Here is a 27,316-nt window from a genome sequence, read left to right as displayed (position 1 = left end):
ACCTTGGTGATCTGAAGCCTGTTTCATGCTGACCATGCCAGGCTATGATCCCAGTGCACAGATTCTTGTGCAAAGGCAGTCAGCTACCCTGCGGGGATGGTTAGTGGCTCTCCCAGAAGAGGACAGTAACTTAATGTGAAGACTGCAGAAAACCCAAAGCTTCCAGCAGAATTAACAGGAAAACAAGGTAGATACTGAATCAGTAGGAATCTTGCCATAGGCATCCCATGTCCACTCCCACTGGAGTACATTTGGCTTCTGCACCCTCCAAGGAAGACTCACACACTTCCACCAGCTCCTGAATCATCATTGTGTTGTCAGAGCAAATGGTTATTCACTGAAGCCAGGGACTTTTAACCATGACTTGTCTATTAATATTCACTTTACTCACAAAGGTGAGATATCAAGGGGAGAAAGGGCTCATATTATTTACTGCTTATGTAGAACAATTGATTCTTCATGGAACAGAAATACTGGCACAGAGGTATCAATCAAAATCCAAGTCTGTAGCCCACAAGTGTGTTAGAATGTGTGCACCAGAAGAAAGTGCCAAAAAAACAAAACAAAACAAAAAAAAAAAAAAACCCCAAAAAAACCCACCCCAAACAAACAAACAAAAAACCCCGCACCTTTATCTTTCATTATATGGTAACAAAGAAGATTTTCTGGTGCCCTATCTGACTCACCCCTCTGCCTTTTTTTTCTTTGTCTCTGAAGGAGGATAGCAGGACATACTGCGTCACCCCTATTCAGTATTTAAAAACATAGAAAATTTATGATGAAACTGTGCTCTGCCAGCCCTTCAGAGGTCTCACAATACTTCATAAATGCTAATTCAGCCTTAGAAAATCCAGTAAGATAGGCTAAAGTCATAAATATCAGAAAACTGAGGCCCAGCTATGATTCACACAGTATTGCATCAGGAAGGGATCTTCAAAACAAGGAATTTTTGCAACAGAGCAAACTGGTTGGTGAGGGATAAATCAGAACATTCCAGGATTCATAATTCTCAAGGCATTCACCGTTATAGAGCACTTCATCTCCTTTCTTACTTGCTGCATGTATCTGATACCACTAGCTGTACAAGCTGTAAGAGGACAGGAGGTGCTTTCTTCCTAAAGCTTTCTTGATGACATTCTCTGATACTCTCCAGGGACTCCTGAATTGTGAGAGTTCTTTAAATGAAGAAGCTGCAGCTCAGCCAATCCGTTTCTAGACAGGTGCAGCACCTGTCTCTTTTTGTTTGTTAGTTTTAAATTAGAGGCACTATCACAGCCACAGCATTTTAAGATATTTATGACAGCAGCACTCTATGCTGAACTCAGAGCTGTTGCTGTCAGGTATTCTTGATGTCTTCTTGTTTAATTTTCCTTTAGTTGTTAAAGATTCAGGTGTTGTTTTACTGTAGTAGTGAAAGTACACCTCCTCTCTGTCATCTTTAGGATGACAAGGCAGGCGATTCTAGTGGTTGCTTACATACTCACTGTAAAGGATCTTTCCTTCCCCAGCAGTCAACCAAGAAGGGGAACATTTCCAGTTAATGCTGTCCCTTGCAGTTTTCCATGTTCTTCCAGAAGGTTAAGGTACACAGGGCAAGTGAAACCTGCTTTGGGTTTTTGAGTACATGAGACTTCCTTCGAGAATTCTTCATTCAGCTGCCTTTCCTTCAGCATATAAGGTTCAGCTGACCTAAGAAGCACATCCTGTTTTTCCGCTGAAAATACCGATAGTCATGTATCCAATGTAGCACGACACCATGGAAGACGAGCATTTTTCCATACTCAGCTCACAAGACATTTGCAATCTGTTTTCCTCTCCTGCACCTCCAGTTCCTGGTCACCCTAACCTTGCAAAGCTATAATTTGCAGAATTGCTCCACACATTATTCTTCAATCACATCTATATTTTCTAGGATTAAATTATCCTAATAAGGGTTTACCCCACACTATAGATACAGAGGTAGTCAGCCCTGGTACACTTTATAGCTAAGGTAGAGAACATGGACATACTGCTTACAGGCCTGTAAATCGTAGAGATGTTCTGTGTGGCAAGGAGCCCCAACTATAAACTGTGGCAGATCCAAAGCATCTCAGTGTGTGTGCCACATTGGCAGGATCTTGTGGGCAGGCAGGATAACATGCAGGGACCATTTCCAGGGCTATGAGGAGTAAGCCAGAAAACAGCTGTGAACATGAGCTCTGCTCATGCTGGATATGAGCTAACCACTTTGAGCTGTAATGTAGCTGCAGACCTAGGTCAGGGCTAGTGCTGCACTGCATAAATGAATCCTCCCTCTAGAAGACTGGGGAACACCCAAGTGACTCAGCAAGAGTCAGCCTGTCTCTAGCATGACCAGAAATAACAAGCCTGACAAAGCTCAGACCTACGTTTGGCACAGACATTGAGTACATCACAGTGTGCTCTCAGGTGCACCCAGCAGCATCTGTATGATCCAGGCTTCTCATCTCACAAGTTTCCCTGCTGCCTTTGATAATGGATGTTTTACTATAGGATCTCACTCCTGTCTTCTCTCCAAGAGGATTTATGCATGTGGCATGAAAGAACAAGTATGACAGATGAGATCTGCAATTTGCCAAGCTGTGTAACTGCAGCATCTCAGCATGCACTTTTCCATTCTTAGTTGCACATATTTTGCAGGAGATTCTAAAGATGAAAAATCTTTCGTATAGGACTTGATCAAACAGAGCTTTGTTCTTGGCTCATTTGTTCTCCCTGATGCTTTAGTTATTTGCAGAGATAAGGCAGATTAAACCCAGAGTAGTGCTATCTTGCCTTTCCAGGAGGTTGGGGAGGAACCAGGCAGGGTGCCAAGACATGGAAAGTACTGGAGAGCCCACCTGACACTGAGAAAAACGGACTGGTTTCTCTAGCAGGGGTGCTAAATTAATTAACTGTAGTTTTCACAATGTATTTAGTATACTTTGTGCCTTTCATGTTCAGGAAAAGCAATACTTTGGAGGGAAACTGTGATAAATAATTTTAAACTGGCTGATCAGGGCTACTGTTTTTCCACTTCTTTATTACCAAGACCTTGGCTGCCTTTTTTTTACTAAGTTGTGTGCATGATCAGCTTGAAGCTGATTTAATGAAAATCACATTTGCATGCAAATTTCGTTTCACATCAGTGTCTCCAAATCTAAGCTTCTTCTGAATTTTTGGCTTCCCATATCCAGTGTTTTTTTTGGTCACAGCCTCTCGGTTTGCTCTTTGTTTTGGCTGACATACAAGATCCAAGGTTTTGAGCAACGGCACCTATAGAAGTTCCAGTTTTCGAAAGAACCAGAAAATAACTCAGTTTTTTTCAAGAAATTCTATTGGATGGTTTTGGTTTTTTTTTCCTTTCAGTGGCCCTTCCATCTCTTTCCTAAGGATCTCTGTGTGTTTTTTACCCTACTTTCCCAGTCCTCTTGTTGTTTTTGTTGCCCTAAGGTTACTGCTGTTGAGCATATACTATACTTAGAGCTTAAAAAGTCCTACAGCTATGGACAGTAAATCCCTGACCTGGCTGCTGGTTTGCTGTTTCCTTACTATACCCATTAGAGAAGGCTTTCTCTTGATCAGAGTCCACAGAATTAATTCCTACAGGTCTCAGCTGGTGGGTTAGTTATCCTCCTTCCTTTCTGTCATCAAAAGAGCATGACATGAGTACAAAGAGGCCATGAACATAAAGAACATTATTTCAAGGTCATATTTTTACCAGCTGTTAATCATGCCAGTAGTTTCTTCCCAATCTGTTTCATGTGCTGAACCTTCTCATTTCCTTTAATCATGAATTAGTGAACTTGTCAAGCAAAGAGATTCTCACAAAGTCCAAGGCTCAGCCCTGACAGCCTTCCAGCTAAGTTTATTGGGTATGTTTTAGCAACTCTATTCATGGAAAAACAGTTTGTCACCAAGCTGAGATGTCACATTGATCCTGGTTGGTTACATTGTAGGGTAGTCACTTTCCTGATGTATCCTAGTGCCAAAGGGGTGCTTGTAGCAAATGCATGCCATTAAATGATTGTCCAGAAGAGTAGTAGCAGGACCAGAAAAGAGCAGACAGTAATGTGCAGGGCTTTGAATTTATTAATCTAAGATTCCCTGTTTACTTGTTGTTTTTTCTTCCCTGTCTCAGCACTTGTTCCCTCCCACCTTCATAAATTATAAACCTTACTTCCCAGGCTGAACATAGTTGTGCTGTTTAGTGGAAGCACACTAGGCTGAGCATCAGTATAAATACACAGAATTCTGTAAATGTCTCACTTTTTTTCCATTAGTTAAGCCATAAGTCTTGGTTTGCAATCCAAACCCCATTAAAGGGAAATTCAGACAAAATAGTTTTTGTATTTTGAAATACAGGTGTACTATCAGAAAGACAGCTGTTACAATCTCTTTTGCCACTAGATATGAAGAAAACCAACACCCTAAGTTATGTTTCTTCATTGCCAGATAGTAGGAGTGAAACTTTATTAAAGCCCGGAGTAGGACAGAATATACTGACTGCTTTCTGTAGTTTTAAAACCACGATAAAAATAGTATACTGTGTTTTCTAGTGAGAGAGACCAATGCTCTGTGGTCTCCATTTTCATCTAATAGACATTTGGGCAAGTCACTTTAAATCCACACTCCAGTCTGTGGTATATAAAAGTCAACAATTTTTTCATTTGCTTTGCCACAGACCCTTCCGTAGCCTCTGGCAATTGTTTTTCTACCTTACCTTTTATTTCCCTTGAAATTAGATTTCAAGTTCCTTGAGCCAGTGACCTCATAACCTGTTTTACATTGTAGAAGTGGTTAGAATATATTAGACTGAGTAACTTAAAAACATATAATGAGAAAAAAAACCCACAAAAACATAGCATGGCAATGATTCTGACTTTCAGTGGTCCTCTTTAATGTGTGTCTCTACCAGCATTTACTTCCCATACAATGGATTCTGGGTTAGGTTTGGAATTAAAGGCTGCAAGTGGGTGAACTGCGAGTGAAGACTACAAGCATAGAGTGAAGACTACAAGCATAATGTTTTCACCAAACATCAGGTACAGAGATCTGCTAGTGGGATGAGACTCTTATCAGACAAGTTTCTCTTGAGTATTTAAAGACCCCTTTGTCTTAGTAAAACAGCGGCTCTTTGGGAAAGAGGTTGCCTTCAGGCCGTGTATGTTCCTGTGGACAACCAATTCTGCCATTGCTGCAACATGGATGTTTTCTCATGTTTTTACACTGGGTTTTATTTCAAACATTCTTTTTTTTTTTTTTTTTTTTTTTTTTTTGTAATTCTGCCGTATAGAAACAAATGTTGATTCAGCTACAGACTTTAATGTTACCCTCCTAATTCACTATTACAACCAATACTCATTTCTTTGTTATCTGGGTGCCTAGGCAGAAAACTCCACTGCAGTTTTCTTAAAGAGTAAATAGAGTAGTAACCAGACAACCGTGCAGTTATGAAATCAAAAATCTCCCTCAAATATGCTTTAAATTCATGCTGTCTGTTTCACTCCTCTGATTGCTTTTGCCAGAGTTAGTTTTCTGGGTGACACAGGACAGCAAGAAATAGAAAGGACTTCTGAGAAATCACTGCATTCTCAGGCTCAGGCAGCAACAACAGCAGCACAGATGGACCTTATCTATCAGTGATGAACGCTCCCCATAAATACAAACAGTGCAGGAAAGCAGCTGATATTGTAGCTTCTTGGGTGAAACTCCATGATTTAGTGCGTAAAACAGTGCTGCTTACTGTGTGACTATAATAAAAAGCTCTGGAATTTACAGCAGTTGATTGTGCAAGACCATTGCCAAATACTGTGATTTGTATGAAGTAGAATTGGGAGAGTAGAAAGCATGGGTAAATATAACACATGGTTTTTGCTTCTTCTGCCCGCTTTGTTTCATTTATTTTTATATGCGTTAGCCAGTTAGGTGAGAGACTTGGGGAGCTGGATCAAACAAAGCTCTTGTGTGTGTGTTCATTTTCTTATACCTGTGAGCACATATTCATGCATCTATAGCATTATTTATCTAGAAGCGTGGGTGAAGAGTTATTGTTAGGCTTGTACAGTAGCAGTTGTACAAGCAATATCTATAACCAATTGATTATGTCTCAGAAGAAAGCCTGATAAGTTGGGGTTTTGTTTTCTTTATTTTTTTTTATTAGTCTGCTGTTCCTATTTTTTTACATTCATGCTACCATATATCTGATACTTTAGAGGTATGAGGTAGCAATATAGGCAGTAACTATAAATACTGCATGTGCTGCAGATCTTAGATTATATCTTTTCCTGACTCACAGCCTTTGGGTGTCACTAATCTGCCTGATTTTGACTAAGAGGGAGAAAGAAATTAGGAGAGAGGAACTTGGGGCTGTTGGGCAGAACATGACAGTTGTTTGTGTATTTCCTGTTTGAAATCAAAAGGAAGGCAAAGCAAAAGGAATTTAAGATAATGTTATTTCACACCAGTGTGGTCTGTTACTAGTAATTCATCCTTGTTAACGATATGTGTATACTGCTGCCTCTCAAAATCAGTGACATCCTTTAGTCTTGCTTTTCAATATCTGATGAAATTGTAGTAGGACATTGTGTGAAATTCCTTTGCAAATATGGGTAAGAATAGAAAAGTTTAATAGGTATCTGAAGGATAAACATTCAGTGCCATATACTATACTATGCTGTGCTACTCCTAACTGGAAAATGCAGCATCTTCATTTACTTATCTTCAGCAGTGATCTGAACTGGTTCTTCCTCAGTGTTGGAAAATGTGGCAGTAAGGTGGCCAAAAATACTCTTAGAAAATCTCCCTTAGTCTGCATTTCTTTAGACTGCCTTTGGATGAGCTGCCAGTGTGACTTGCTGGCTTCACTGACGCCTGTTGTGCTCTGGAAGAGGAGCCCTAAGCAAGCCAGGGCACTTGCTCTCACCCACCTGGTCACTGAGGGGGCGGTGAGGAGGGGGGTATGTCTCTTTGCTGATACCCCTCATTTTTCAGTGGAAATTGAGGCACAGTCAGCTTCAGGAAGTAGGAACTCAAGCTGCCTCCCATCTTAGAATGATGCTGTTCAATGCCTTCTTTTCACTCACTGCTGTTTCTACAGCTTCCAGCATTGAGATATTCAACTTTAAAAGCCTTCCCCAATTTAACACAGAGCGCCTGATGCATCTCTAACTAGGAAGGCTAATTAGATGAACCAGGCACACAATGAGTTCCACTAAGGATAGTCTCTGTGACAAACCTTTGAAAAGCAGCAAATAAACTCCCACTGGAATACACAATGAAGTAGTAGCCATATGGGGATTGTGGCATCGGATACATCAGAGAAACCAAGAAAAATGTATCTCAGGGTAAGTCAACATATGGCAGGCATAAGCAAGGCTTAAAGAGCCTCAGCTTGAGCTGTGTGTCTCTTGCAGAGGTCACAGAATAAATGCTAATGCCAGGGAAAAAAAAGGAAAGAAAGATCAAAGTTTGCACATGAGTTAAAAGCAGCTCAACATGCGGGCACAACATGTAATCTGTGCAGCAAAAAGAGCAGCATAACATATTGGAAGCTTCTAACACCTGATTGCAGCCATGGGGGTAAAGCAAAGTCCATTCCCCCACCCTGCAGCCTGCTCTTCTTCCTACTGATGTTTTCATTGGTGGAAAAAGAAACGAAATCAGACCTCGTATTTCAGGACAGACAGTGATCACCAGAAGGGATAATTAGAATTTTCTGTTTAAAACAAAAATTACACTGTAGTGATTTTTCCCCCCCTTCATTCCTTAGAGATTGCTGCCTGACCATCTTCCTCTTGTTTGGATGTGGTGCTCAGAGATATGATTTAGCAGAGGGTTGTTAGAGTTAGGGTACTATGGTTAGGCTAAGGTTGGACTTGATGATCTTAGAGGTCTTTTCCAACCTGAGTAATTCTATGGTTCTTCTATCCAGAACTGCTCAGCAGGGCGGATACGTTTTAAAGAACTCTTCTATCCCATTGGAAGTTTTGGACATCGGTCACCTGCTGGGTGACATCATCTTTGCGAGAAACAGTTTCCTCTCTGAAAGCAATTCATACATTCAGAAAGTGGTCAAACATGGTTTGCAATAAAATGGTCTATCGTTCAGTGAAAGTGAGTTAGCAATTTCCCAGGTAACTCCTCTGTTACCCTGCCAACAGCTCTGACAGGAGCCTCTGAGGAAATGACCATTAAGCAAACGTCTGTGGGGATGCTGATGTATAGGACACGCACAGCTCCAGAAGTGGGGGCTGATGTGAAGAACCAGCCAGTTCTTTCGGAGCCCAAAGTCTGAGGCAGCTGAGATTAGCAGAAACTCTGACTTAAAACTGATAAAGACTTAGAGATAGACCACACAGTGCAAAGTAGCAAATTGCTGTTTTCCTAAATGTATTATGTTCACCTTGATGCAATATATGTCAATTTTTACAATAGAAATCTCCCTGGAGAACTTACTGCAGGATTAGTATTGTCATCTGTCTAGTGTCATCTGCCTGGTGATGATACATCGTATTGTCACCCTGTCAAAATGATTAAGTGAGCTAAAAAGCTAGATTTTTAGCACTTTCATGATAAATAAAATGTACAAAGTTCTTTTTGTTTGTCAGCATCTGCTCTCCTTCAGTAATGTGACTCTGAAGAGGGATGGAAAAGAAAAAATGGTAGGGAGAATGACACATAAGGAAAACCATAAATCTTGAGAAAAATAAAGCTGCCTAACAACATCAAAATTAAAATCACTCCAAAAGAAATTGGCGAATTTACTTATATTTGAGGAAGAAAATGATAAAGCAACTTGCTACTTCACATCCTCAGGAGTAAAATTTACACTACAGCTGTCAGCTAGTCGCTTCTACAATGTCTTCAGGGAAACAGAATGCGTTACTATCTTCCTTGCCATAGAATGGGTCAGGTGACACTTTCAAACTAAACCTGAAATACATGTTTGCATAGCACCTAGCACAGAATAGTGCCTTCAGATACATCATGAGTGCAACCTTAACCCTATGTCATCTTTAATATTGATTAAAAACAGGGAGGTGCTGCAAGTGACATTTGTGATGGAGACTGTACTGTACTTAACTCATTACAAACTTGTAATCAAGTTAAAAACATTCGATATTTTGAATTTAGATATGACACAAGCATCTCCAGCTAAGTAAAAGCAAACCATTAAATATGATGTAGTGCCCCTCCATGGTATCTTACATTTATGTGCCTACCGATATGCCTCAACCTGTGACATCACAGCTGATATGACCTGTTTAATACTGAAATAAGTGGAAAGAATTATAGATCATATTTAGTCCACGTAATTCAGACACCTGTTAGCTTCAGTATCCAGCCTACTTGCTTCTGACTGCACAGACAGTCAGGATTTGCAAAGCAGATGTTATAAACACCAACTTTACTTACAGGTCAGTATGGCCTTGATATGGCCCCAAATGTTCACATTTCATCTCCTACTTTCTCTCTCATCTTCACACAAATAAAAAACATCACAACCATTACAATACAAAAGCACTTCCTTGACTATGGATCACCATAGCCTATGAGCTCCTTCATGTCTGGCCAAAGAGTTACTTCTTGAAGATGAATCCCCTTTCCTCATCTTCTGAGAGGGAATCTGACCTTTAACAGCTAAACTTAGAAACTGCTACATTGAAGTAATTGAGAAAGTTATTTCCCTAAGCAGCTACCTCTGTTTTCAGAGTTTATACTTGGTAAAACAAGAAAAAAAATACTCTGGGATATTAATAAACATGCAGTTTGTGTTTTTGAGGTCAATGGTATGAATAACAGCATGAAAGGAGTAACAGCATCCACTTTGAGAAGATTTAATCGTCCTAGTCATATACCCTAATGTCCAAATGCTGGCCCATCACCCAGAAAGATTATGTGCAAGTGTAATGGGCCGCAGGAGCTATTAAACACTCCATCAGTCAAACCCAAGTCTTGCAAATGCCAGAAGACGACAGCATTTCTTCCTGTCCTAGTCTGGTTTGAAACCAAAAGAAAGGTCAAATTAATGAGGAATTAGGATTTAATAAAGTGTGCAGGATAACATATCCATGTTCATACTATCACTCCCAATTTGAGAAAGGTGGAAAGAATACTGAAGCTAATTGTCTTTTCTAACCAGGGGCTAAACTACAGCTGAGGCAAAACTTTGCCCAGTTAAGACTTTGAAACTGCCAATGCTGTATTCAGTGTTCTGCCCAGGTAATTCTCCAGGTCTGCATTTGGAGGCAACATTTTGATAAAGGAGCATTTCTATGCATTTAAATAAATATTTTCATCAGTTCTACATAAGAACACGAACAAAGAAAATGTTTGTATAGTAAGGATATGCTCCATTTTCCTCACAACAGACTGAACTTTAGAGAACTTCACTGTCACTGATAGAAACCCCTCTGCACTGTAGTTACAGCAACACAAAGGGGAGGAAAGCTGCTGGAAGTAGGCCAAGAAAAAGTACCATTAAATATATAGGAGAGAGTAAAGTGTACAAATCCTCTGTTTTCTCTTCCTGCGCTTTTTCTGAAAGACACATCTTCTATCACCCTCAGTCACAAAGGCAGAGCTTTCTTCCCTTATGATCATCCTAACAGGTTTTAACCTAGAGATTATTATGACAGCAAACAAATTATAGGTTAATTCCTTTCTTTGTTCTGATCACTTACAAGGGTAGTTGTTTCTGTCTCATATTGTCATTAAAAACCATGAGCAATCAAAATGTTACTGTAATGTAAGCTTATGCATTTCCAGCAAGTTTGTTCTGGTGCCGTTTGGCTTTGAGCATGGCTAAAAGTATCACAGTATATTTTCCATTTATATTAACAAAATCCTATTTATTAATAGTAACACTATTAGCTTAAAAATATTTCTGTGAGAGAAAGTGTCATCTCCACTATATGATGCTGAAATCTGGACAGTGCAAGCAGCAGTAAAACTACACTGTGTCAGCACTTTAGTAAAAAATGTCTTTTCACCCAGCAGCCGATAACAGAATGTGATAATGAATTAAAACAACAAGGATATTTGTGCAGCAGTCCTGCAAAGGGCACTCAGCAAAAAGAACACGCTTGTCAAATCACCTATTTGTTCCACATTCTCATTTTTTAAAAATACACATCTTAAATGTACATTTCATGGGAATGATAGAAAGAAAGACCTTTTGAGATCCTTACAGTGGCATAAGTTTAATCCATTGCAGTGGCGGACTGAGAGCAAATTGCCTTGCTAAACCAAGCGTACTTGTAGAACTGCACTAGGGAGCCTCAGACACACCCCAACCTTTCTAATACTCTTTTATTAAGCCCCACATCAATATATTCAAATACACTTGTTTGTATATGATTTCCTCCTACACTTTGTACCTAAGTAAATCATGAAACCAGGCTGCAGAAAAAGCTTTTTTGTCAAAAAATGAATACCTCCAAATACAGCTCTGACTTGGTCTCATGCATGGGCTCCAATGCAAGTGCTATTATTAGCTGTTCTTAGAATCCCTTTTACATGGTTTTTAGCAGCAATCCTGGAATCATCAACAAAGCTTATTAACAAAGAATACAACAGTCCACATTTTCAAAGCTCACAAATGGTACAAATCAAACTAGGAATCTCTCATTGTACAAGTATGTGCATGCCCACGGCTGATTTGCTTGTAGCAGTTTGCATCCATTGAGCACACAGAGATACGAGCACCTACTCATGGCCTATAGACAGTCTTTAGATGAAATAAACACAGCTGTGTCTCAGCCTATGTTGTTGCCCTCTGCATGAGCTCCACGGCACAAGACAGTAGCCCAGGGAAGCAGGCACAAGGGAGAGCAATTGGTAATGCTTCATGACAACCAAATTCCTCAGCTATTCCATAATCATGCTTCCTTGGCTGGGTGTGGGTTGATTAGCAATACACACTACACCCTGAGCAGTGACTCCCATCTTCTAAAATCACACTAAATGCAGTAGCGATGGAGTCCAAATGCAATAGGGGACAGGTAAGAGCGTATGACCCAGCAGATAGGAAAGGGTAAAAACTGTTCCACGGTGCACAGAAGCGTGGCTTGTCTCTTCATTTCCTCTTTGGTAAACAAATTGGGAACACTCAGGATGGCATTTGCAGAGGAAATAATTACCTTATAAATATGTTAAGAGCCTTGAAGAAGTCAGTGAGCACAATGGTGCAAGTCATCAATTCAGTATACTATATGTAGGTTTCCAAAAAGCCTTTGATAAGGTTCTTCATGAACCTTCCTCTGCTACGGACTACTTTAAGAGGAGGGATGCCTAAGAAGGGAGACCATATCTCTCTCCAAAGGCTTAAGGAAACCGAGCTGTCAGGATACAGAATGTCCTCTCTTAAAGAATAACTGCTCAAAAAAATAAGAAGCCAAATATACCTTTATACCTTTCATATTCTAAAAATGCCTCCTCATGCCTGTTTGATTTTATCCTAGAGATGGTGATATTTCAGCACTAAGCGATCCCACTATATCCCATAGACACACGCCATGAATCTTAACATTCAAAAACCACGCTTGTTTGATCAAACAGAACGAGAGAAACTAGCATTTCTATGAATACACTGATAATAACTGGCCCGTGTCCTTTCTGCAAGCCAGGAGGGAACCTGTGCAGCTGGCAGGCTGTTTGTTGCTGATAGGAGTGAAGATTTATGGTTATTTCTATTCCTCCCTGAGTCATGCAGCCTTTAAAAAATAAAAGCTTAAAAATTTAAGCTTCAGCTTCCAAGCTTAACATCTTCAAAACAGATAGCAAAGAACAGTTGTACATAAATGGGACTAAAGCTGGCACTGCACAGAATAGACACATGCTATTTTCCAATGACTCTGCTGCAATAAGAGATAATTTTGAGATTAACTTGTTCTTATTAAGTGGGATACATTTTTTTTTTCCTATATACCTTTCCTTCTCTGATGCTTCAGAAACAAAAACAAACAAAACCAATTAAATACACCCCCACCCCACCTTTTTCCTGCTATGGAATAACATGTATTGGTAAATATTTGGGAAAGAAAAAGGGGAAGAATGGGAAAGCACGGGAGCAGAGAGACTCAAGTAAGATCTTACATTATTAATTCTTTTTTACCTTAAGCTACAAGGAGATCTGTGGAGCATAGCCTACAAGGGTATGTAAGTAGCAGTCAATAGAGGACAAATTACAAAATGATTAACGAAAATGTCCCATTTATGTGTATTTTGCTTTATATAGAGAAAAGAAAATGGTTTTTACATGGTATGTATCTGGTCTTTCCAACTCAGATGATGATATCACAGTGTCTTATGCTTAGATTGCCACTACTTGTTAACAAGTGAATCCATCCTCTAGAATTAGAAGTAATTTGGAAAAAAGTCCTTAGACTGTAGCAACCAACTGCCCCTGTACTCTGCTTCTGTTTGGAAAGGTGTCTGCATTTCCACTTCAGTCTGCATTCCCTCACGTACCCTTCCTATTCATAATCATTTTACAAGCCTAAGCACAAAGATAAACCAGATCCTTACCAGAGCAATGAGACAGAATATTTCTTCCACACTTTGTTCTCATCCAACTTGCCCCTCCTCGCTCTGTTTTGTAACTTTTTATTTTCTTTCCAGTATAATACATCAGCACGATGCTAGGAATTGCATTATCTTGGACATTACCAACATTGTGCCTGAGGGCTGCAGTGGAAATTCTTAAAGCCTTCAAGAAGCCTTTGATTCATCAAGATCGAGCAAAAAGCATTCACCTTCTTTGTGACTTGGACACATGGCCTGGGAACGCAGATGGTTTCAGAGTACATTGCTTTTCACTGAGTGGGTTATACAACTTTCTGGCTTACGTCCTGCCTGTACTGTATTAGACAAATATTATTTCAAAACCAAGTCTTCCTTGCATCACTAATACCATATGTTAAAAATGTCTAAGTTTAGTAAATGAGGTGACTGGCAGCTTATGCTCTAAAATATATACATCCATTTCTTAAAAGGAACAGCATTTCTTAAAAGGAACTTCGAATCACTGTGTTCTCAGTCTCCAAACCTAACAACTGTCAAACTCATCAACGGTTAATAAAAAACTCATTTTATGGCTAATAAATGCACAAAAGTAACCAGATCTAATTATATTATGCCATTTTTGTGATGGTTTACTATGGCATCTCAGTTTGATCTTACAATTTGGCATTGTACTTCTGTCCTTTGAGTTCGGTCTCTCCACTTCCCAGGTAACAAAGATTGTGTATTCATAATTTCTTCTTCCTAAGAGTACAGTGGCACATGCTGGTAGTAGCCTACTGCAGCTGTTGATTTCAATATTTTCAAAGCTTCAAGGAAGTGCACTGGCATGCAAGTGCCCAGTGTTTTCTATGCTGAAATTAAAGCTGCTGTATTATGAGTTCCACATCAATAGAGGCCTTGATGTGTCTAGGACCTAAGTCCAGTTCTTCCAAAAGCCTCAAATTCCTAAATGCAATAAGTGAACAGCACCAGAAAGGCTCCACCGTTACTTTAACAAAACTGCGGGTAAGTGTTTGAACATAAAAGATCACTTTATTTCTCAAGCTACATCCCTCTCGTTCCTGAAAAGCTGCATTTCTGATTATCACCATTTTAAATATACCCTATATTTTTTCTATGAAGTTAAATACTTAAAAGAAGAATCCCTAAAGAAAAGAATACAAAGCACAAGTTTCACTTGATGTTTTGAATTCAGCATTGTCTGGTCCCGTATTCGCTGTGGAAAGTTTGGCTGCTCTTTGAAACTCTAAAATAACAAATCCAGAGCTAGTCTTCCTTGCTGTCAGAAGCCTTTGCTTATCAGCTGTTCATGCAAACTGTTAATACAGTGCTAGAGAATGGACAGAATGCCCTATGCTTGTTTAATAACCCCGTAACTTGCATTACAAGCACAGTTGTTACAGAGGACTGTGTTGGTTGTTACAGAGGACTGTGTTGGTTGTTACAGAGGATTGAGATGCTTCTTTTTCTACAAGTTCACAGAAAACGACAATGTGCATATCTAATGGTAAATCAGTACTAACAAGGCTTACCAGGCTGAGTGGCTAACTTAAAATCCAGGCAGTTCTCAATGTTACCAATCAGATCACTGCAGTGCAATCTGCAACTAGCGTTCTCCCTGAAAACTGATTAGCTCAACTGGTTGGCAATGCATATCCACAGCAGTAGAAAACGTTACCAAGGTCATGGAAACAGTGCTTTGTGGGGGATTATTCTCACCTGATAAACACAGTCCAATACAGTAGTGCAGCTCCTAACAACCAGCAGTGGAGGTGTGATGTCACAACATATCCAATGGTTGTCACAATAAAAAATAGGTTAAAACAGTCCAGTGCAGGCAATATCATGTTCCTTCAAAGAACTCAACCACAAAGGTGAAGTATTTCCCATATCAGAAATCATGCTCCTTAAATGTTTTTCATGAAGGAGTGCTGAGTAGGAGCCCTGCTGGGTGTGCCTGTGAATTCATGCTGCTTAAATGCCTTACTCCAGAGACTGTGCTCCTGACAATGCAATTGCTGTCTGTCAGGCTGATTAAGCTCCATGTACGTGCACTTAATGTTTAAAGGACTATGATAAAGTATTCACTGTAACTGAATCTCATATCTGTTCACAGTAATGTCTGAGGTAGGTTTGGACCAGGCTTTGGTAAGTGGATGCTTAGGAAACATGAGAAACAAGGGTAGGGATTTAATGCACAAAACTATCAAGATAAAATGGTAATTGCTACAGAGAAGGGGAACATAACCATAGAGTTATATAAACCACTGCCAGCTGAGAAAGAGGAGCACTGATGGGAATGAGTGGAAAAAGTTCATTAAAAATAGAACTTCTGTTTGGCCTGGCTACTAATACTTAACTTATAATATTTGAAGGAACAATATTAACAATCACCCCACAAAGAAAATCAGTATTGATGAAACTGAGCAAAGCAGAAAGGAAGGTTCTGCAATATAATAGACAAAGTTAATAGCCATGGACACTGAATTGTGAAGCATTGCTGTATTTCTCACAAGGAGCCCGTGCGCTCAGTGTAACATTTGAATCTACAAGCAGCTGAAACAAGCGTTCTGAAAAGTTGCAGATTCTTTCAGAGTTCACTTTTCATGATGCAGTTTATTGAGAAAACAACACCTATATACAACTGGAACATCGAGCAATGAACAACTAACAAATTGAACATATATGAACATCACAATGAACAAGAAACACAATTATATTGGATTTAAATTAGATAAGCCCACACAAATCCTGACCTTTTACTTAAATCAACAGAAAATATCTCAACTGATTTTTCTCTTAAGGAAAACAGAGTTCAGATTATGAAAGTAGAAGCTTGAAAGCAGTTAGTATTTTCCATATCCAAAGACAGCCAAATTAAACTCACTATCTCTTGACAGCTCAGCAGTAACTGACTTTTAAATCTGATGTGAATGAATTGGGACTAGGCTACTGAATTCTGTATATAACAGAAAAAGGTGTAAAAGTCAATTAAATAAATTTAAATACTTAATATATCCCAGATTAGTGGAAAGTTCCGGGAAACACTGCAGCAACAGCAATATGATTCCAGATAGAGAGAAAAAGAAAAGGGGAAACAGGCAGACTGGGGGAATCGTGTAGGAAAAGTTAAGAGCTGTGAGGACAGGAAACAAGCAGATGTAGCTCAGACTACAGTGATCAGACCTTCATGTTGTTCTTCCTATTAAAATGAACAAAATCTTACTGCCTCAGTTCATCATCTTCCTCGGTTCATCATCTACATTCAGTTAAACTACAGACTCCTTATAGACACACACACACAAAAAAAGCATGTAAAAATACTTTTTTTGCCAAGTCACTTCAACTTGTGAAACAGAAGCATGCAACTACATAACAGCCTTTCTCCAGTTTCTTCCTCACAACTCCAGCTATAGAAGACACTAATAAACAATCCAGGGGACAAATCATGCTTCAAAAGCACAATATAAAACTTTTCATTAAAGACAAAAGTTCTTGATATCAATTGTTAAACATACTTATTGGATTCTAGGTACTTATGATTATAAACCACCTAGCAATTATAGCTCAGGAGTACAGAGACATGGGATGTAGAACAGAAACAACACAAAGAAAATGAATTATTTCTGGTACGCGTGCAAATTCCCTGCTTCCTCTGCAGAAAGAAGCTGCAGCCACTACTGTTCACTTGGATTGCATGGCACAGAGTTTTAGACATGCAAGATCTCATCTCAACAATAATACAGGCCAGCTTAAGATATTTTAAGGTCAGCTGGTACTGTTTGGACATACAGCATTTGTTGTATAACAGTTTTGCGAACTCCTTAATGCAGACAGTAGTGGTGAGGTATCTGTCAGTCTGCAGGAGACAATGAGTAACTTCGAAAGCCATGAGAAGCCAGCTTACCTTCTTCTAACAGAATGGATATGCCAAGATGCTAAACACAAAATAGATGAGTAAAAGTTCTGACAAAGAAATGTACTTACACTGCACCAACAATGTCTCCTTCCACTACAAAAGCTCAGGGCCTGAAGCAGCAGGAGGCACTGGGGAGGCAGATTTACACCTAAGCAGACAGAAGTCACGACTCCTTCTGATTTTTAGCTACAATAATCTAAACTTCAACTCCCAGGACATTTATGTAACAAATCAATTATTTTTTATTTTTTTTTTTATTTCTGAACATTTAGCTACGCTATTCTACTAGGCTGGAAGGAACAAGAAAAGAAAAACTTCTCTGATTTCCTGATGGGATGATAATGTCTACTACCAAGGGCATATTACTTAAGTATAGAGCTGGTTGTTTACTTACTTCCACCATCTGTATGTACATCATAGTGATTAAATACATACAGTATTAGAAAATCTAGTCAATCTATGTGTAAATACCAGATACTTGCATTTTCCTCATATTATACTACATTATGTTAATTTAGGCTTTGTTTCTCTAATAAAAATTGCAGGGTGCTTTTTATAACTGATTTTCCAGTAATCATTTTCAAAGACAAACAGACTCAAATTCTGTGATGGACTCTTGGTGTGACTTCCACATTACCTCAGTCTACACTGCAATGGAGCTTGTGAATGGCCTTTGAGAAGTCTGTACGTGTTTTTGAGAAGTCAGCTAAATTCATATGGAAGCTCACTGTGTAAAGACCACAAGTCACATGCAAGTTACCTAGGAGCAACATGCATAAATGTCTTTGAGATGAGCATCTGATTTGCTCTATTTTATAAACTTTACTACAGCCAAATCACCAATTCCTAACAACTTTGGAAAAACCAGCTTTGGACGTGTTCACCCATACCTTAGACATTTCCACATCTTAAGCAACCATCAAAGTGATCTCACATCCTGCCATACCACAGAGTATTAACATTTCACATAGTTTTTCTCAGTTTAGGAGCTTTAGGAACCTATTCTAAATTCAAGTGAAACGATAAGCTACTAAGCTCCATTTTAACACATATATGAATATGGTATTCCAATTAAAATTGGTATATGGTATATGAGTATGGTATTCCATTCAGAATTTAACCCAGTATTTTTATTACTTGTGTCCTGTACAAAGCCTGTGGAGCTCTGACATGTAATTTAACTAGTACAACAGCTGGCAACCAGAGACAGCTGAGGATTCTAACCTAAACACATCATCAGTTAAGAGAAGGGAAAGGGTACCAGGCCTCAAGAAGTATTATCTTCTAAGCACAGTTTTATCCTCTAGCAACTGCTACAATAACATACAAGTCTAAATGTCTACTCTTAAATACTCCATTAAATACCACTGGCTCTGGTGTTTGCTGATTGCTCCAACCACAACAACAAATTACAAATGCATTCATTTGCTGATTTGATGGTATGTCATCACCTGTCAAAAGACAAGCCAGCAAACATTTTCTTAGGGGAAAAATGATGCAGAGCTTTTCTGCTTCCTGTGAACTTAGCTGAATTCTGATTCCATATCAAGGGTCTCTGATTGGGTGACACTGTATAAGCAGAAGGATTACATAAGAATCAGACAAAAATGACACTAACTTTGCCTTCTGATCTTCACACTGACTTCTGTACAAAGCACTGTTGAACACTAAGTAGATACTCACATGCATTTGGCTAGGTAACTTAATTTGCTTAAAGTAAAAAGAAAACTACTGATATCATTTGCTTTCTTTTCTCTCATGGAAATCAAGTTAGGTAATAAACTGAAGACTCTCTGATTTGTTGTTATGATTAGTAAAGATGAAGAAGCATTAAGTTCATTTCAACTTTTCAGCAATAATGAAAAACACAGAGCTCCACCATGAACTGTCATACTGAACAAGCAAAACAGATTTGCATGGGAAAAGGATTAAATAGAGCTGTAAAGGAAGGAAAGTGCAATGAAAAACAGTTACTTTCCTAAGAACACTGATGATTCTTCCTCTGTACTGTCCTTTATGTAACTCTTGGATTAATTTCTCTCATTGACATTCTTGTTGTCATTCAGACTTGTTTTAGAGTTCATTTGAAAGCAGAGCTGCACAATTTTGCTCATTTTAGAAACTTATTTTCACACATAAATCAGTTTTACAAATACTGAATTTACTCTTGCTGAAGGCAATCTTTGGCCACAGATTTCAGTGAATAAAAATCTCTAAAATTCACTTGGAATTAGTGCATTAAATAAAGAGAATTTAGAAAGAGCTCTGTTAAGCTACATATGAGTTAGACCCAACTCTGAATTCAGTCAATGGAAGAAAAACAAGAGAAAAAGAGGACAAGAGAATTTAAAGATATCAAATGATAACTACGGCTGAAGTACTAACTAAACAAAATGGTTCAATATTGGCAATACAGTTAATTCTATTGTCTAGAAAGCTGACAACAGGTCTATCCTATAGTGTCCGACAAAAAGCAACGAACAGCTGGTCATTTCTCTTCAACCTCTGTTGCAAGTAAAAGAAAGTGATCATGCAGTTCTGAATAATTATAGTATCTCATGACTCAGTTAAACCCTGTTGCTTATAAGTGCCTTGATATTAAGCCATAACAGCACAATTTATTTCCACTGCAAGAAAAAAAACTAGATTTCAGAAGAACATCCAAGAGCTACATCTCATATTAGGAGTTAGTAGATGCAGAGAATACTTAGAAAGCACGAGAACACTCACAGAAAAGTATATATCAGTCTTCTCTGATGTCATCCTTTGCCAGTAGTAATATTTTGCTGGCACTGTGTTTAAGGCAGAGACCTATACTAGGCCACAAAGATATTGGGGGTGTTTGAGAGTGGATGATGTTAGAAGAACAAGCAGAGTTCAGGTCCCTTAGACATTTCAACATTATTTCTTTGAATAAAAAGGTAGACATTCTTAAGTTGTGGAAGGGATAAAGACTGTAAGAAAGGACACTGCTATACTGGCTTTTGTTTTGAATGATTTTTGGGGGTGCAAATTGGCATTTCTATAGGACAAGATTCTTTTTGCTTTGAGAATCTCTCTTATCTGTTCATTCAGATTCTTGGCAGAGCACTAATGCCATGGGAAATTAATAGACGTTTCTCTTCAACAGTGAGTCATAGGGCAAGATCAAAAAGAATCTGCAATAGCGTATGGTCTGTAAGGCTTATTAGTATACAAAAAAATTAATTGTGCACATCAAAGATTACAAACTGAAAATCCTGTTCTTTCTCTGAGCACCTAAACTCCCAACATCTGGCACAAACTTCTTTTTCTTGTTCTTTTTTAAAAAGTTAAGTATTTTCTGTAACAACAGCTAGGAAGTTACACCCCCTGCGTGTCCACAACTTGAAAAACGTACATTTGTTTGATCAAACTGCAAAGAAATATCATCACTGACACAAAAGGTCTTAACTACCAAAGACAAGACATGCTCCATTCAGCTCAGTAAGTTCTGGCATGGACTAAAACTAAACTAGATCTGTTTTCACTTTTCAAAGAAAAAATAATCCAACTTTTTGGACCTATAATTACATAAAGCAATTGCATCCCCAGTAGCTAGCCTCAATTCTTTCATGCTCCAAAGGCTGCTAAGCCATAAGGTAATCGGCAACCAAGACTAGGTACTGGCTCATAAGCAAGATCCTGTCTCAGAACTCAATGCTGCATAAGGCAGCCATGAAGTGTATTAAAAATGACAGACAATGTAGTGTGCATGCATCTTCACTGACAGACATCACAAGACAGACGACAACAGTGGGAAGGGATGGGACGACATGCAAATGTCAGTACTCAAAAGTAATTTGGCAATGAAAAATACTGTAATATTCTTGATGAAGTCTAGTCAATTTTATTGGAAACAACAAAGAGAAAGCATTTCTCCTATGATGCTTCTACTGATTCATTGCTGCCATTTGTTGTATTTCTTCCAGTTTTAAGCACAACCAGCACACAGTAGGGAAATTCTTTCAAATTACGTATTGTGATAAATTAGCATACTATTTGCTATATTGATATGTAGCTCATTTTATCAGTATGGTAATGCAAAGGAAAACCATTTTTATCCTATATTAGCTTTGTTTTCTTCTGACAAGGCTATTTGTCACCGCAGGAAATTCCATGTTCATAAAACTGGATGGCTGACATTTCCAGTATAAGATGCTTTGAGAGGAATCACTACCCTTCTAATCAATTTTGCCAATTACACCAGTGCTTGTCATAATACAAAAACACACTTTCACTGAAAGGCCAACAAGGAGCTCTTCCTAAGTCATCTGGATCTGGAAAGTGAGAGGTTGCATTCTCATTAATGTGTAAACACATAGAATAAGTGAAGTAGTAAGCAATTTAATCCAGACATGGATGGATAATTAATTCTGTGAAGTAAAATGAGAGCCAGATCCCTTATAATACAGTGCAAAAGCATAACACTCCATGAAGATTATGAGAAAGTTTATGTGTGGCCCTTAAATTTTTAGATTCAGGCTGTAAAGCATCGTTTCTTGGATAAAAATAGCCTTCTGCAAATCCTTTCTTTTGTATTCTGAACAACTACTTGTCAGTGACCAGATGAATTTTCACTTTCCGGACCAAAAAGTTTTGATTATCTGTTGCAAGTTGTCTTAGAAATATGAGTAAAATTTAAGTAATCATCTTCACGAGTGAAAAACAGGTTTTTCTCAAGATAGAGTTTTGATTTTGAAATTTTCCTTTTGACTCTAAGAAATGACAATTTTGCACACAGAAAAGCCAACTAGGATCGAGATTAATACAGCATCCATTAATTAGTTTGTTGATATCATAAAGGCTTTTCTTGACATCCCACTGATGTATGAGGGAATTTGCATCTCAGCAGGTAAACATGTTTGATGCTTCCTTAATCTACTGCACAGCATTTGCTGCAGCCAAAAATAAGAGAGAAAGTGGGATGCAAAGTTAAAACAATTTTAAAAAGAGATTACTGGTTACAAAGGAATATGAATGAAGAATAACTTTCAAAAATAACACATTCTGTACTGATGTGTTCCATAAACATTTTCTTCGCTAATGGAAGCCTTCAGGGAACAAATAGTTATTTCATATGCCTTCTATTCTGCTCAAGTCATTTTAGATTTTCATTGTAGGTCTGCCTTTTATTTCCTTTTGTTCTCCTTGCCTTGGTTAGATTAGAGAGGTAGGGTGTTAATGGGGTACTTGATGAAGATTGAAGACCTATTTTCTCCCCCTTTGGAGACCAGCCTGATTTGAACAAATTGAGAAGAGTGAAGCAGTCACTTCATGTCCTTGGGAAAAGCCTTTGCCATTTCAGCATTTCAAGACATGGTCCCCTTTCTTCACAGTGGAGAAGAAAGAAAAGGTGCCAGCGCAAGAAAGTTCTGAATAATTTTATATAATGTCAAGGGGGCTGCAAAAGCTCCCTTTCGATCTCCTTTATGGTTGGTGAGCATGTGAACGCAAGGTGGATCCAGGAAGAGAATGCAAAGAACTAGTGCTCCCAGCTCGAGCAGGACGAGAAACAAGCTGTTGTTCACTAGTCCCCACCTCTGCTGTTGCCACTTCCTTGCAACCCTCATCCTTGTGGGTACCACTTTGTGCAGGGCACTCAAAATGCACACAGTGAAACACCTGGAGAGAACAAAAAGGAAGATAAACAATTAAATGCCGGAAAAAGCATGATCAAAGTAAGATGAAATCTTTATGCAAGCATGCAGGCCAGATCAGTGCAAAAGCACTAAGTCCAATAAGAATGCGTCATCATGAGCTCACAACCTTTATTCCATGTGACAGAAATATTACAAACTGATACAAGTTATAAGAGTGGAGCAAGAGAAGGCCTAGAAATTATACAAACTTTTCCATATGACACAGAAAATTAGGAAGATAGCTTGAAGGCAGATAGATATAGTTGTGATTTTTCCTTTGCCAAATAGCATAAATATCTAATACATACTATTGGAAAACAATAAATCACATTAATTGTTTTAAATGTGTAATATGATTTAATTATCATCTTCAAAAGACTGCTATTCACACACACTAGATATGGAGTTCAAATCATTACCAATATGATCCTATTTCAAGATCGCCCATTTCTGTAACAACAGTGGCAGCTGTTCAGATCTTTTCTGGAGTTATGTAGAAATGTATTCAAACCTGTTCAAGGAAGCTGCTACTGAAGCAGATGAATTGTGCCCTTTATTACAGTGACCAGCTTTGGAGGCTTCAAACAATACCTGGACCACTATCATCAATCTTATATGTAGCTGATGTCTTTAAAGCTCTTCTCGCAAAGAAGTGCAGTCACTTCTAAATTCGCTTCCCAGGCCTTGTCAAGTTGAAATGGACAAAAGCAAATACCATAAACGAAACACAGGAGTACTACATATTCATTGAGGAATACACACTATTATATTTTTTTATCCTTCCTTTAATACAACTGAAAATCCTATTACTGTTTTTGACCATCCTTGCAAAAGTGCATATTGAGCAGATGCCTACATTGGCATGTCTGCAATAGCCCCTGGGTCTTTTCTGGGAAGGTAGCTTGTTAATTCAAATTCTAACAGCATGAATGAAATGAATAATAAAAAATAACAAAGCAAAAAACATTCACAGTCACTGCTTTTTTTCTTTTTTGAATCCCCATTATATTTTCTTGTTCCTTTCAATGTAGAAATTCTTGCAGATTTTGTATAGATACACTATGATGTATGTTTGTAATCCCTTATATATGTACACACGTTCACATAAAGATGCAGTGCCACCTCTCTGTCTGCACTGTTGCCAACATGTATATACACCCACATGGAAAGAATGGAAAAATGGCTTTTTCTCTGCATTTCTTCTGGTGATTTTTTTTCTAAGTCAAACTAATTTCTACAGTGGTGTGAATTCTCTCCATCTGCTACAGTTCTTAATAAGTCAATTCATGTGTTCAGTTCCATTTCTTGAGAAGCCACTTTTATATTCATTGCTCTCCTCTGCTTTTTAAATAACAGCTATTGACATTTTTCCAGCCATACTTATCACTATCAGTATTTTTAGAAGAGAACAATATATCTTATCGTTGTATCTCTTTAATACATAGCTTTCCTATAAAGGCAGCACACTCGAAAAAAAGGAATGGATAACTGTAAGTTAGAAATTCCTTATCTCTACTGTATGTTACACTAAGAACGTTTCTCACCTGAAGTTTCACTTCATATAGTATGTTAAAACAGTATAGTTACCACTGAAATTCAGCTGATACTGGTCAATAACATCTAAAGTAACTAATTCTTAAATTACAACTTTCTTTGTTACCACCTCCTTCACACTGAATTCTCAGCATCTGGCAAGTGTTAACAAGTCTGTGAATTCTCAACATCATTTTCAGTTGCTCTATCACTTCAACATATGCAGAATACAGCTTGTGAAAGAATCACAAGACAGAGCTCATGTACCTCAACCAGTATTGGAATTACGTATTTAAGACCAGTATTCTTGAAACAAAAAATCTGGTATGATTTTCTCTATAAGGGCCAAGATCACACGTCAGTATCACTGTCTAATTAGTAGCATGCTAAGTACACCTGAAGATTTGAAGGTAGGTTTGACACACAAAGCAAGTACATATACGCTGGTGCAGTAATCTGTTAGATAGGGCTTTCCCATTAGCAATTAGATGCTTATTCCAGGTCAATACTATTTGAAAGCTACAAGAGAAGCATTAGATGACCTGCCTGACTAATGCTAAAACAGACCAAGAAAAAATTCTTTTATTTATGAAGGTGGTATATCTGTAAGAGCAAGAAAAATAGTTACATTTTTACCATGTTGTAAAATAGAAAAGGAATTTACTAGGTCAAGTAAATCTATGAGCATCCTATCTTTCAACACATAGAAAAAATGGTGAATGAAAGATGAGTTAAAAAGATGAAAACATTTACAGAATTGAACAATTTTATGTTTTTCTTGTGCTTGCTTTTTTTTGTAGCTTCAAAAATCAGATTGTGCTTCGAAGTTAAGAAGAACTCTGCGGCAGTGCACTGACAGCACAAGTAGGTAATGCTTTCCTACATGTTACAGTTAAACTTGTGATGAGAACATGCTGCCATTAACATATTTTGTTTAAAATGAAAATGGTTTGACATATCATACCACTTGCTGTGGGCAAATAATTCTGCATTCTGGAAATGCTTACATTCCTATGGAAGTGACTAGCAAGGCTCCAGAACAAACTGAAACTTTCATTACAGTGCTGTTAATTAAACTGGATTTATGAAAAATATCTTGCTATATACTTTGAATAATAAAACTTTATAACAAAATATTACAGATTATTTGCTTAATATATATATCAAAGGAGTATAATACATTAGTATGTGAAAGCTAATAATGTTCTTTTTAGAAGCCTTTGGAGCAACAAACTGTCTAAAAATTAAAATAAAATAGCATGGGGCAATGTTCTTAAAGATAAAAGACAGAGGGACTTCGAATGGCAATGTATTTATGGTTTCACTGAACCTTTACGTGAATAAGCATAATCTCAACTTCTACATACTGATCTTCAGTGTAGTTATACAGAGCTCCATCTATCAGTAACTAAACAAGATATAAAATTTCTCGTAAACCAGTCTGTAATTAGAATTACGTTTAAAAGTCCATATGCTCATTACTTTTCAGGGCTGCCTTTGAGAATTAAAAGTTGGAAGCAGTGTTTCTAGTCGGCTGATTTGCTAAGTTTAGTCAACATGTCTCATATTCTCTTTTAATGAAGATTAAGAAATTACAGAGATTGGCATGAGAGCAAATAGGACTGCCTATACTGATCAGTAATGGAAAAGGACTCCCTCATGCACATGTAACAACCCCAGAGGCAGTTTCTGATTCTGTATTTCTGCGTACTCACTGATGAAGACTGAATTGTTCTCCATAAGAGGCAGTCCTTAGGAAAAATAAAATATAATTGATATTTTTGGTTTAATTTAATGGTCAGCTTCTTTCCAATTGTCTGCTGAAAACTAATGTTGACATCTCATTGTACAAACAATGCTATCTGACAACTCATTCAATGCTAAGAACTAGCACCCATTAATATCAACGTTAAATAACAGAATGGTTAAAGGTATAAGGGACTCCTGGAAGTCATCTGATCCCATTCTAATCAGTAACTCCTAATAGAGGTAGAACTGACAACCTCTAACACCACTACCTATGGTTCACTGTAAAGGGTGAAAGTACAATGTTCTGTGGGTACAGTACACAGATTGTGGACGTGCATTAACATAGAAGGAGCTCTCAGTGCCTCTAGTGTTTTGTTACGTAAGGTCCTGATATTGCAAAGACATACACATGTTCTTAGATTTACATACAGTAAATTGTTTCACTGAAGTCAACTGTCCTCTGGGACATTACACAACAATGATCAAAGACAAATAAAATGATCAAAGGCAATAAAACCAAGTAATCAGAGACTATACACCTTTCTCTAGTTCACCACAGTGCTATTTTTAACAGTCATCAAAATAAGGAATGATTCAAATATTAACCAAAGCTGACAGGAATGCTTGTTGGCACAGTGTATAGGTCAAAACCTGAAACACGCTGATAGTACTTTGTCTGTAAAACATGTCAAACCAAAATTATCTTCCACACCAGCAACAACCTTTCAAGTCTGTAGAGTGTAGAATTAAGGTAACACCATTCACTAATATTTTAATATTTAAATACAGAAAGCACTCATTCTCATTCTGCTAGATTTCCAGAGGGGAAAAGAAAAAAGAAAGAAAAAAAAAGTTCTCTTTAGAGGGTATTGTTAATTTCATTGTAAGATACCAAAAATTGTATAGTTAAATATTCATGAAGAATATAAGT

The 27,316-nt window shown here is 38.0% G+C and overlaps 1 protein-coding gene across 1 annotated transcript in view; it reads right to left on the bottom strand.

Moving 5' to 3' along the window:
* Positions 1–16,120: 16,120 nt before the first annotated feature.
* Positions 16,121–27,316, bottom strand: part of BTBD9 (BTB domain containing 9) — a 107,321-nt gene continuing 96,125 nt past the window's right edge. The window contains exon 12 of the mRNA XM_015857669.2: positions 16,121–23,086. Coding sequence (XP_015713155.1) covers positions 22,892–23,086 — 195 coding nt within the window. The 3' untranslated portion in view covers positions 16,121–22,891. The remainder of the gene's footprint in view (positions 23,087–27,316) is intronic.

The sequence above is a fragment of the Coturnix japonica genome, chromosome 3, assembly GCF_001577835.2.
Source record: "Coturnix japonica isolate 7356 chromosome 3, Coturnix japonica 2.1, whole genome shotgun sequence".
Lineage (NCBI taxonomy): Eukaryota > Metazoa > Chordata > Aves > Galliformes > Phasianidae > Coturnix > Coturnix japonica.
The sequence above is the reverse complement of the archived record's forward strand: the minus strand, read 5'-3'. Positions and strand labels throughout refer to the sequence as shown.